The sequence below is a fragment of the Haliotis cracherodii genome, unplaced genomic scaffold (assembly GCF_022045235.1).
Source record: "Haliotis cracherodii isolate W230 unplaced genomic scaffold, xgHalCrac1.p SCAF_9, whole genome shotgun sequence".
NCBI classification, from domain to species: domain Eukaryota; kingdom Metazoa; phylum Mollusca; class Gastropoda; order Lepetellida; family Haliotidae; genus Haliotis; species Haliotis cracherodii.
The window spans coordinates 11,537,740-11,549,931 of NW_027266343.1; the positions used below are offsets into that span (position 1 = coordinate 11,537,740).

A 12,192-nucleotide genomic window follows, 5' to 3' on the forward strand; every position below is an offset into this window, starting at 1 on the left:
TCGTTAACACGTCTTTACACGAGAATTCGGCCATCACGTCTTTGTAAGAGAAAACGCTATTCATCACTAAACCATATTCGTCTCCAACATCGCAGCTTCCAGATCTGAACGTTAGTACACCAACGAACGCGTTGAAGGCGGTCATGATGTCGTAAGAAGAGCCAAAGTGAGGTCTCCTGGCTCTCAATCCAACCTGGCTGAGGCGATCCCGTGCAGTCTGGCCGAATATTCTTCGTAGTCCTGGCACGTTGGAAGCTGTGTGTTCTGCCGTGACAGTCCGATCACGTAAATGCAGACGTGGACGTGGAGGGTCATCGGCTGACCCAGAATGATGAAATCGTACAACGAGAGGTGAAATTGTACTCTGGTTGACATTTAGACGACGGGCAACTGAAATCCGAGACTCTCCAGTTTCAAGTCGTCTATGGCGATAATTCGTGATGCAGAGTCCAATCTTGGCTTTGTGAAGTTCCTGCAATATTGCAAAACCACGAAACACATTTATAGGCAGATGTTTTCTTTTTATAGCCAAGTAGAACCTGTACATTTTCCATGATTTGCGTTGTGAAACGTGTAAGGTGGCGTTTGGGCATATTTTAGAAACGTTTGAACAAGGCACCCGTAGTGAAAAATTCAAAACCAAATGGCAAAATTTCCTATACTAAATACTGACATACGTATATGCCTTGGCGTATTTCAACAATTGTGAAGCCGTTTGGGCACTTAGCCTTAATGACATCAGTTATCCAGAGAGTATTCTCCTTGTCTGTGCACGTCGCCTTAATGACATCAGTTATCCAGAGAGTATTCTCCTTGTCTGTGCACGTCACCTTAATGACATCAGTTATCCAGAGAGTATTCCCCTTGTCTGAGCACTTAGCCTTAATGACATCAGTTATCCAGACAGCATTGGTGTCCTTGTCTGCGCACTTAATCTACCGGACCTCAGCCATACAGACAATATTGCCCTTGACTATTCACTTACCCTAATGACATCAGTTATCCAGACATCACAGTCCTTATTTTGATCACTTAACCTGCCTGACATTGGTTTTCCATACAGGATCGTCCGTGTCTGAAAGTGCCCTTAGCCTGATTGACATGTTATCCATGCAGCACTGTCCTAGTCTGAGTAAACCTTAGTCGTAATGACCTCATTTATCCAGACAGTATTGTCCTCGTTCATTCACCTAACCTACCTGACCTCAGTTATCCAGATAGTAGAGCCGTTTGTCTTATACATACCTTTGTGTGCAGGTCCTTTACTGGAGTTATCCACCCCTAGTGTGCAATACAGACCTCTGTATGCAGGTCCTTTACTGGAGTTATCCACCCCTAGTGTAAAAGCTGAACAAAGTCGTTCTCTGGGTCCATGTATTTTATTAATACTGAAGATGGTAGACCTAAACAATAATATACAAACTTTTAATATACTTGGTAACATCATGTATGGCCTTTCATAGATGATAATGCTGTATTGTATCTGCATATTACACATGTATATAATAATCATATATGGCTGAAAGTATCCGTTATCATACATTTATATTTCATCATCGTAATACACACAGTGTAGTTCTTTTCAATGAACACAATGCATAAAAGTACAATATAAACATCTGCATGGTAGAAAGTATCTTTTACATACAATACACCTTTATAACAGTTTATATACTAAATAATCTAACTAATTACAAAGTAACTAACATAAAGAAAGTATAGACAAACAAATGACAATGTACCCGTTGAGGTTTATAGACTTACCCCCAACTACCTGTAACATCTGTAAACGACTGGAATGGGCTTCCAGGCCTAGTAGGACGTAACTACAATACAATATACAAAACTGACAATTCCATTCAATTACAGTCTTAGTAATTAACAACTTATCAATGCCTAATTCTAGAAACCACTCTGAGATTCGAGCCTTATTTAAGTCCCTCGCTTGCACGTGGCATTGAAACGTAAACAAAACGGAACAAAAGAAAAACAATTGAGTAGAAGTGTATAATTACAGTACAAGGGAAATTCGCGTCTCATGCAGTACAGCATGACCAACGGGAGATAACTGCTTATGGGATAGATAGCTATAACAGTAGTCACTACAACTAAAACCCGTAGTTTATTTGTTAATCTCATAACACAATTTACATATTATGCACTTTGTGCTCACACAATCATTGATACTTAACACAGTTTCTACAAAATTTAACTTTGCCACTAAAACCATCACAGACAAATGTACTTCTATAGCATCAAAAAACAATATATCAGCTAAAGGGGTGTACTTACTCATTGATAAGATAGCTACTTAGAGCTGGTCCAAAACAATGTGCTCTGTGTTGAAACAACGTGCTCGGCTGGCTGGCTAAAACAATGGAATTGGCCTGAGCGCGAGATGGAGTGATAAGCAGAGCATTTTGGGATATCCCACAGTAATTAACTAAGGCCAGATACGTATTTTTGAACTTGTAGGAAATAAACAAATCTTTAAAGGATATGGTTACATTAATGTGACATATAAAATAACTTCTTAATCAGGAATGTTTACAAACATTTCCGAGCACAGTCGGAAACTGCCGAAGATAATGTAAGCTAAAGTGCGTGTCTGATAGCTACTTTACACTCCCCTGCTTCCTAGTTGACTCCTGGCAACTAGACGCTTAACAAAACTAACTACTTTTCTACCATGATATACACAAGATGGTCCCGAGAAAAGGTATTTCGTCAAAGACATTGTGGTACTCATCTACCAGTATCAAGACCAGATACCTTATGACAACATGATACACTGCAAGGACATTGTGAATCTCAAACTAACATACAAAATAATGTTCCTTTAAAAATATACATAGAAAAAGATATTTGGATATAACAGTAATAATGTGCACCACAATTGAAATACTGTTTTGGTAAATACTGTTTGTCAACTGAAATTTCATCTCAGATGTCTTTTGTCACTTCTGGACGGAGTTTGATAGCAGTTGAACCAGAAGTAACTGGGTCCTTGTGATGTCAGCGATCACAGATGGATCCAACTGCATCGTCGTGTTTTTGGTCGCTTCTTGTTGGAGGACTGATCTCGGGAAATTAAGGGGGTTCGGGTGTTTTCCAGCTGTGCTCCTGGTGGACCTACGTGGTGGTGTTGTCTCCAACACAGAAGGTTCTGCCACTAGCTCCCCTGCTTTGGGTGAAGTTGTGCTCTTCTCCTCCCCTGCTTCATATGAAGCAGTACCCTCGGACTCATCTTGAGGTCCCACTGGTGTGTCTTCTTCACTAAGAATTTCCATAGCTGAAGCTTCATCCGGACCCACAGATTCTGCAGTATCTGTGTCCTGTGGCACTTTTCCGACCTTGGTCCCGGCTTCCACTGTTTCCACACTAGGAATTTCACCGATGATATAGAAATCATTTTCACCCCCAATATCATCGTCTTCTTCGCTGCTCAGCTCCACCCGATTAGGTAATTCAGTTAGTAACACTGTCTTCCCGAGAAGACTTTCTGTGGATGTCCTCTACTAATGTTCTTTAGTCTAGAAGCTCCTTTCTGTGTACAGTTTTCCTATTTTCCTCCCCTTGTAGTGCCTGAATGACATATTGATTCAACATTTTCTTTTCCACTACTTTGTATGGTGCCAGGCTCCATACATCTTGAATCTTGTTCCGGCCTTTGGGGTGGCTTCGTAGGAAGACTCTTGCTCCTATGGAGATTTCTTTGTCCTTGGCATCTTTGTTGACTCTATTTCTTCTCTTTAAGGCTTCATGCTCTGTTCTCTCAGATACCATGCGATAAACATCTTGCAGTTTCTTCTGGTGTTCTGCAGTCCATTCTTCTTGCTCTTCGCCACTTACACCAATCAACATGTCAATTTGAACCCTAGGTTCCCTGCCAAAGAACAAATAGTGAGGCGAGTATACAGTGGTCGCATGGGGAGTTGAGTTGTTTGCATACATGAGCTATGGTAGTAACTCAGGCCAATGGTTCTTCTTCTCTGAGGGTAGGGTTCGAAGTAAATTGTGCAGTGTTCGGTTAAATCGTTCACATGTTTCCCTCTGGATGGTAAGGCGTTGTTTTAGTTTTCAGGATGCCATAGATGTTACACAGCTCGTGAATGACTCTACTTTCAAAGTTCCTACCCTGGTCGCTTTGCAGCCGAAGTGGAACTCCATAGTGCACAAACCGTTCCTTGACCAATGTACGTGCAACCCTCTTTGCTTTCTGGTCTCTCAGGGGTATGGCTTGGGTGAACTTGGTATACACATCTGTCATGACAAGCACATTCTCAACTTTGTTGGTTCCTGGTTCGAGGACTGTGAAATCGATTGCCAGGATTTCCAATGGTTTCTTTGCAACAATGGATCCAATGGTTGGCTTGACTACCTCCCCATGTTTTCTCAACATGCACCTGGAGCATTTTGTGCAGTAGTCTTTTACATCTTTTGACATGTATGGCCACATAAACCTACTCTGCAACAAGGAAAATGTCCTTGAAGAACACTGATGTCCATGGTCATCATGTACCGACTTCAACACCTTTGTCTTCAAGCAATCTGGTAGTAAGAATTGCTTGATTACTGTTCCATTTGTCTGTATCTGTCGGTACAGGACATCTTTATCCTCCACTATCTGCTTCCAGTACTGGAACAATCGCCTGGTCCTAGGGTGTTCTCGGAGGAGTTGACGAATAGATGGCTTTTTATCCTTGTCCCACTAATTTCTAAATTTACCAATGTATGGATCCTCCATCTGTAATTTTGACATATCTTCCAATGACAGTGAGGGCATGTGAGTGACCATCATAGGAACTTGTCTCTTTGCGGTCGTCTGGAATTCTTCTACCCACACCATCTCTGTGAGAGCTTGTGCAGAGGACCTTAACTCTCCCGGAAGTTGTGAGGAGGTTTCCATTCGGAGGAATGGGGACTGAATAAATACTACCTCTAAGCGAGCAGATTCTGGGGAATGATGAGATTTTCTACTCAGGGAGTCTGCATTCTTGTTTTGTTTGCCAGAACGATGGCAGATGGTGAGGTTGAATTGTGCAAGCTCCCCAACCCATCTCATCTCTGTAGCTCCAAGTTTGGCAGTTGTCTCTATGTAGCTGAGAGGGTCATTGTCTGTTAGCACCAGGCACTCTGTTTCGAGCAAGAGATCTCTGTATTTTTCTGTAACTGCCCATTTTAGCGCCAATAATTCCAACTTCATGCTGCTGTAATTTTCCATGTTCTTTTCATTGGGCCTCAGGGATCGGCTGGCATAACTCAGTACAACTTTCCCTTGGTCTTGTTCCTGTGACAGGACTGCTCCTAATCCCATAAAGCTGGCGTCCACCTCCAAAATATATGGCTTTGTGAAGTCGGGGAATCCTAAGACTGGTGCTGTGGTGAGTTTTGTCTTCAGTTCTTGAAAGGCTTTGTCGCAGGAGGCATCCCATGTACTGATTCCAAGTCCTTTGTTCGATTTTCTCCTTCTTCCCTGTCTCTTGGGGTTGGTACCTTGCAGGAGTGCATGAAGTGGGGCAGCTATTTTTGCAAAATCCCGGACAAACCTCCTGTAATAACCTGCCAGTCCTAGGAATCCTCTCACTTCTGTTTCAGTTCTTGGAGTTTCCCAATCCAACACAGCTTTGGTTTTATCTGGGTCTGGAAGAATGCCCTCCTGGGATATCTGGTGCCCCAGGTATCTCAGCTTTTCCTTGAAGAGTTGGCACTTTTCTGGGCAAACTTTGAGATTGTAAGATGCCAGTCGGGTCAAAACCCTGTCGAGTCGTTCAAGGACCTCTTCTTCTGTTGAACCGAATACTAAGATATCATCCATGAAGACAGTGAGGGTTTGAAAATTTTGGTCCCCGAAGATCTTGTCCATGAGGCGCATGAATGTTGCTGGTGCACCGGTTAGTCCAAAGGGCATCCTGGTATATTCATAAAGTCCACCAGTACCTATCCTGAAGGCAGTCTTTTCGATGTCTCCCTCAGCAACTGGAATTTGGTTGAAGCCATGCGCCAGGTCCAGGCTGCAAAAGTACTTAGCACCCTTCAAAACATTTTAATGCTTCTTCAATCCTGGGCAGAGGATACGCATCTTTGCATGTTTTCGCATTTAAAGCACGGTAGTCACAGCAAATCCTAAGCTTTCCATTACTCTTGCGGACCAGAACCACTGGTGATGCATAAGGACTTGAAGATTCCCTTATGATGCCAGTATCTAGTGCTTTTGCGATATATTCCCGGACTTCTTCCCATTGCTGGGGTGGGATCCGTCTATGAGGGGCCTTGACTGGGACTTCATCCAGGGTTATGATCTTGTGCTGAACTGCATTACAAAATCCGATGTCTTCATCGCATGAGCTAAACGTTTTGTGGTGTTGGAAAATAACTTCAGACAACTTTTCATGACACTGGTCACTGCTGTTCTTTCCAAGATCCATCTTTTCAATGAGATTTCTGGAAATTTCCTTTGCGACCAGGTCCTCCTTGACATTCCTGACTTGAATCTCATTGTTGCTGATGTTGACAATTTCGAACTGTGGCTCCAAAGAAGCATGCTTCAGTGTGGCTATTGGGGTTCTTAGCTTGAGATACAAGTCACTGTTGCTGAAGTTGGCGACTTGCACTGGGATGCAACCTGAGCTTGATACTTTAGCAAATGATGGGCCGATTGCTAAACCTTACTGCAGTGGAAATGAGTCCGCATCAAGTTCCTCCACAATAGCTGTACAAGACTCTTTAATCTGCCAACAGCTCCCCTCGATGATGTGGATGGATTGTGCTGGAATTAGTACATGTGCTCTGTCCGCTACCCTGACTCTACCTATATCATTTTTCTTTCTCTCTGCACAGACTTCTTCGTAGAGGGCCAAAATGGTCTGCCAGTCTTTAGGGAAGTTTTCTGTAGGAGTGCTTAATTTCATATCCCTGAAGACATTAGAACCCAAAACTCCTGGAACTTCTTGCTTTCTTAATCTTGTACTTTCATCCTTTGGGTCCCTAACTACCAAAAATCCTAAGTTTTTGAATTCAAGGCCAAAAACTTGTAAAGAGAACTCCACCTAGCCCAGGATGGGGATGTCCAGTCCATTAGCCGCCTTCACATGAATGTAGCTTGAAACATCCCTCAAATCCTCTAGCAGAAAGTGTTTCTGAAAAAAGGATTCCGTGATTGTTGACACTTGTGCTCCAGTATCAACCAAGCATTTTGTTTCAATGTTATTCAATGTTACAATATTTCAATGTCTAAATAAGAATGAGCCTTTGTCGTCCTCGCCTGCTGTGAGACTCTCCACTGCAGACTCTAGGCATTTCCCTGTGGTTTGTGCTCCTTCTTGTTGTACCACCAACGTGGGCATTCCCTCTTGAAGTGATCCGGAGATCTGCAGATCCAACAACATCGATCATTTTGTGCTTGTACTTGTTGCTTTGGCTGGTACCCTTTCATCGGCCTTATTGACTGGTTTACGTCAAGAGCTTTAAGTAGGCTGTGAATTTGCATTTGTCAATTCGATACTTAACACAGTTTCTACAAAATTAAACTTTGCCACTAAAACCATCACAGACAAATGTACTTCTATAGCATCAAAAAACAATATATCATCTAAAGGGGTGTACTTACTCATTGATAAGATAGCTAATTAGAGCTGGTCCAAAACAATGTGCTCTGTGTTGAAACAACGTGCTCGGCTGGCTGGCTAAAACAATGGAATTGGCCTGAGCGCGAGATGGAGTGATAAGCAGTGCATTTTGGGATATCCCACAGTAATTAACTAAGGCCAGATACGTATTTTTGAACTTGTAGGAAATAAACAAATCTTTAAAGGATATGGTTACATTAATGTGACATATAAAATAACTTCTTAATCAGGAATGTTTACAAACATTTCCGAGCACAGTCGGAAACTGCCGAAGATAATGTAAGCAAAAGTGCGTGTCTGATAGCTACTTTACACTAGTGCGCAATACAGACCTCTGTATGCAGGTCCTTTACTCGAGTTATCCACCCCTAGTGTGCAATACAGACCTCTGTGTGCAAGTCACATACTAGAGTTGTCCACCCCTGTGCGTGTCTTACACTGGACTTCACCACCCATAATGGGATATAGGACCTGCACAAAGGGGCATGTATTGTGCGCTAGGGGTGGTGATACCCGTTAAACTGGAGTTCAAAAATAACAACACTATTATACAAGAATAATAATGTTTCAGCGGCCGAGGAGCAAAAGTCTGCAACAGGAGCTATGGATATTCTTCATAAGTATACCTGTCTTCGGTTCGTCTTGAGTGACGGTTCTCCTGATTTCAACAGAAAACTGGGACTTTCTCATACCACCACTCTAAACTTCATCCAGCAAGGAACCCAGGGGTAATTTCCTTTACGTTGAAATCTCCTCCGATCTACACATGTCACAAAGTCACAGTGAATTACTGGCTAACATGGGATCTCCATACTAATCAAGACATCATCCATACATGTACATTGTATGTGGGTTGTTTAACCCAATAGGTGAATAGGTCTTCAGCAACCCATCCTTGCTGTAAAAGACTACCATGCTTGTCGTAAGAGGCAACTAACGGGATCGGGTGCTCAGGCTCGCTGACTTGGTTGATGCATGTCATCGTATCCCAATTGCGTGGATCGATGCTCATTATGTAAATCACTATATTGTCTGGTCCAGACTCGATTATTTACAGACCACCGTCATATAGCTGGAATATTGTTGAGTGTGGCGTTAAACAACAACAGCAATGAAGTATTGACTATCATATTGTGGAATCTCCTCCGATATGCACGTTAGACAAAGAGGTTATGCAGCAAGTGTCACATTGTGTAACGTCTACGTGACGTATCATAACGTTCCGAAATTTGCCATGCACTCAGATATCCCAGACGGAGAGAAAAGGAAACAAGGTAACATTTCGGAAATATGTCGACCAAACTTAACTGTTCTAAATGCGGACAGGCAGCAATCCAAATACGCAGAGGCCTAGAAGCTATGGAAAAATGAGGTCATCTTCAGCTCAATTAAACCAATGCAGCCTACATTCTAAATTTTCTAGATTTTGAGTTATGTTTGGCTACAGATACCTTTGTCAGCCAGATGTCAAATAAACACGGTCATGTATAATTCCAGGTGCTGGTCACGTGTCGGAATGAAACCGAGCGGCGTTCAGGACATCAGTGGATGCAGTATACTTGTAAGTCTATAAGTGAGTGTGAGTGAGTGAGTTGCGTTTAACGCCGCTTTTAACATTATTCCAGTTATATCACGGCGTAGCAGCTTAATGTGGGAGGAAAGCCCGAAGTGATGCAGGTCTCAGACGTTTACCACTTCGGTGAAACCCACGAGCACGGGTATGGTGCTGACAAACCTAGAAACATAATCGGGGTGAACCGGGGTTCGAACCCACAATGATAGGTTTCTGGCGTGTCCAGGGGACGCAACTCTGCACAGCGAATCGCGGCGCCTTAGACGGCTGGGCCACCCGTGCCCCCGTAAGTCTATAGGTATTGAATAACCTATTAGTTCGCATGTGGTACGGATTATCTGCCCCGAGTGAATTGATTTTGTAACAAAAATCGGAACTTTCAACATTTGATTCTAGATTCTCCTTAATTCCTTGTTCTGGGTTGGTTATTCTTTATATTACCCTGACGGGATTGCGAGAACGACGTCACATAAACTCGTTGTGACGTCATGAATAATGGATGTCATCTTCAATTCTTTGCGACAATGCGTTCATATGACATCACGTTGCAAAGGGTTTCTTCGCAACCAATACAAACAATGGTCCAATTGGAACTAGCCAATCGATATGAAGCATAAATAAATATGCTCAGTGAGAATTACTGGAAATTATTACCCAGGTGTAGAGAGATGGGGGTAATTAAATTTTCGGTAATTTCTCGGTGAGAAAATATAACTCTATAGCAATGTGATTGGCTCAAAAACTTTGTGACAGGCTGAAAAGTTAGACGGCACTACACTTCATTCATTCGTTAATCTATACCCGGCCGCACGATCACTATTCCTACTGCAATTACAAGTTTAATGTAATGACACCAAAACACACTCTGTGTTTGATCGAATGTCTATTTATGCTTCAGCTTAGATTTGAAATGAAGCACAAACATTATTGTTTTATTCCTCGTTTTTCATACGTTCGATTACAAACTATATATATGTGTTATTGATATAGACATCGCCGGAATGTAAGTCCCGGTAATCCGAAATGGTTGGTTGCATATGATTATGTCGGATTAACGAGTATATCGGATAAACGTTATCAAGTAGTATCAACGTTCGTGGTCGAAAATCGGACAACTACACGATAGATAACGATACAAACACTAATTGTTCATGAATTGTTAATTATTAAGCAAGTTTATCTCTGCAGCCGTTGTAATATGCAGCTACCAGCCGATTCGTCTCGCATCAAAACACGGGCTGTGGAATCGCGGGCAGATGACCACGGAGTACGCTGATCGATGTGTCGGATTAATGAAACTGATTGATGAGTGATTTCGGCAATTCGTTGCAAATTAGGTGTGTCGGAGTCGGAGTGTGAGACTGTCGGATCACACAACCCAGGATAACTACACTAGTCTCCCTCATGACGTGCAAAAAGACGCCGGTTTTGACGATGCAACTGGCCGCGCAAGTGGTTTTCAGTTTTCGGAATAAAAGTTCATGCTTGGCATGTTCATATGCACATTCCTTACCATTTAATGTCCTAAAATATATATGCCATGGAAACTGGCACCATTGCAAACAAGCCACACTGCTACGAGTACCGATCAACTGTTTTCGTGACTCTTTGGGATGAAAAGAAAATTCAGATGATTGAATTGTCAAAAAATTATTGCAGCGGATAATTCAAAATGTGACGACGATCTTCGAATTATATAGAGAATCTCACCCGAGTGTCTTTTGATATCAAATATATCAACACGAGTTGATAAAAGTGGGAAAACTCCGAGGCTTGCCGAGGATTTTTTCCCACTTTTATCAACGAGTGTTGATATATTTGATATCAAAAGACACGAGGGTGAGATTTAATTTATCATCCAACATCATTCTTCCAACTTTTTCAGTTTGTAAAAAGTAACAAGCAGTGTCTTAAGTGTAAAAGGTACTGCTAACAGCTTCAGTAGCAGAGCCATTGGTGATGTCATTTGATTGTGACGTCATGGTAACCAATGACATCACAATGGTCTGCAAAGCATTGTGATGCAATTTCATTGCAGCGATATCTACAGTATAGATATCGCTTGATCTCACCCAAGCAATATCTCCTGTGGGAGCCAGTTTTGGATGATAAATTATTTTAAACAAATATTTTTTGACAAAACATACTTAATAATGCTCCAGTGCAAACATGCCGGTTGTGACTGATCAGCTGTTAGGGTGCCTAAACAAGGTCCGGCCACTTTCATGCGAAAGACGAAAATGAACCTATTCAGGTCCAAAACTCGCTACCTCGGACGAAAATTGAAGTTGAATACCACTGATATGATTACTGGTTGGTTGGTTGGTTTGTTGTTTAACACCGCACACAGCAATATTCCAGCTTTATGACGGCGGTCTGTAAATAATCGACTCTGGACCAGGCAATCCAGTGATTAATGTCATTAGCATCGATCCACGCAATTGGGATCGATGACAGTGAGCCTGACCACCCGATCCCGTTAGTCGCATTTTACGACAAGCATAGTCACCTTTTACGGCAAGCATGGGTTGCTGAAGACCTATTCTACCCCGGAATCTTCACGGGTCGATATGATTATTGATTGTTCGCCTTACTTCCTGGAGTTGACCAAATTTAGAAGATAGATTCTTCAAATTTGATATGACTTTTGAGTGACATTAAATGTCGGATATCTAGCTGGAGACAAGATAGTGTGTGTCACTTGCTTAATGACGGCGTTATTATTTGAACTGCTGTCTTAACTCGCTACTAAAACATAAGTTTTCAATGTTGCCTACGAATAAGTAGAGTTTAACTCCGCTTTTGAAAGTATTGTGCGGTTTACCATGCAATAAATTTGTTTAAAAAACTGAAGTGATGCAGATCTTAAAGGTGTACCACTTTCGCTGACCAGTAGTGAACCATATAAGGTGAGGTGAAATGGGGTTTATCGTCGCGTCCAAGATTATTTCACTTATATAGCGACATGCATGCACATGTGTGTGTGTGTGT

At 42.1% G+C, this 12,192-nt stretch overlaps 1 protein-coding gene across 1 annotated transcript in view; it reads left to right on the forward strand.

The window, feature by feature from the left end:
• LOC139452271 (uncharacterized) overlaps window positions 1–12,192 on the forward strand; it is a 46,881-nt gene that overhangs the window by 16,396 nt on the left and 18,293 nt on the right. The window contains exons 5-6 of the mRNA XM_071233672.1: window positions 8,200–8,356; window positions 9,126–9,189. Of these exons, the coding sequence (XP_071089773.1) occupies window positions 8,200–8,356; window positions 9,126–9,189 (221 nt within the window). The remainder of the gene's footprint in view (window positions 1–8,199; window positions 8,357–9,125; window positions 9,190–12,192) is intronic.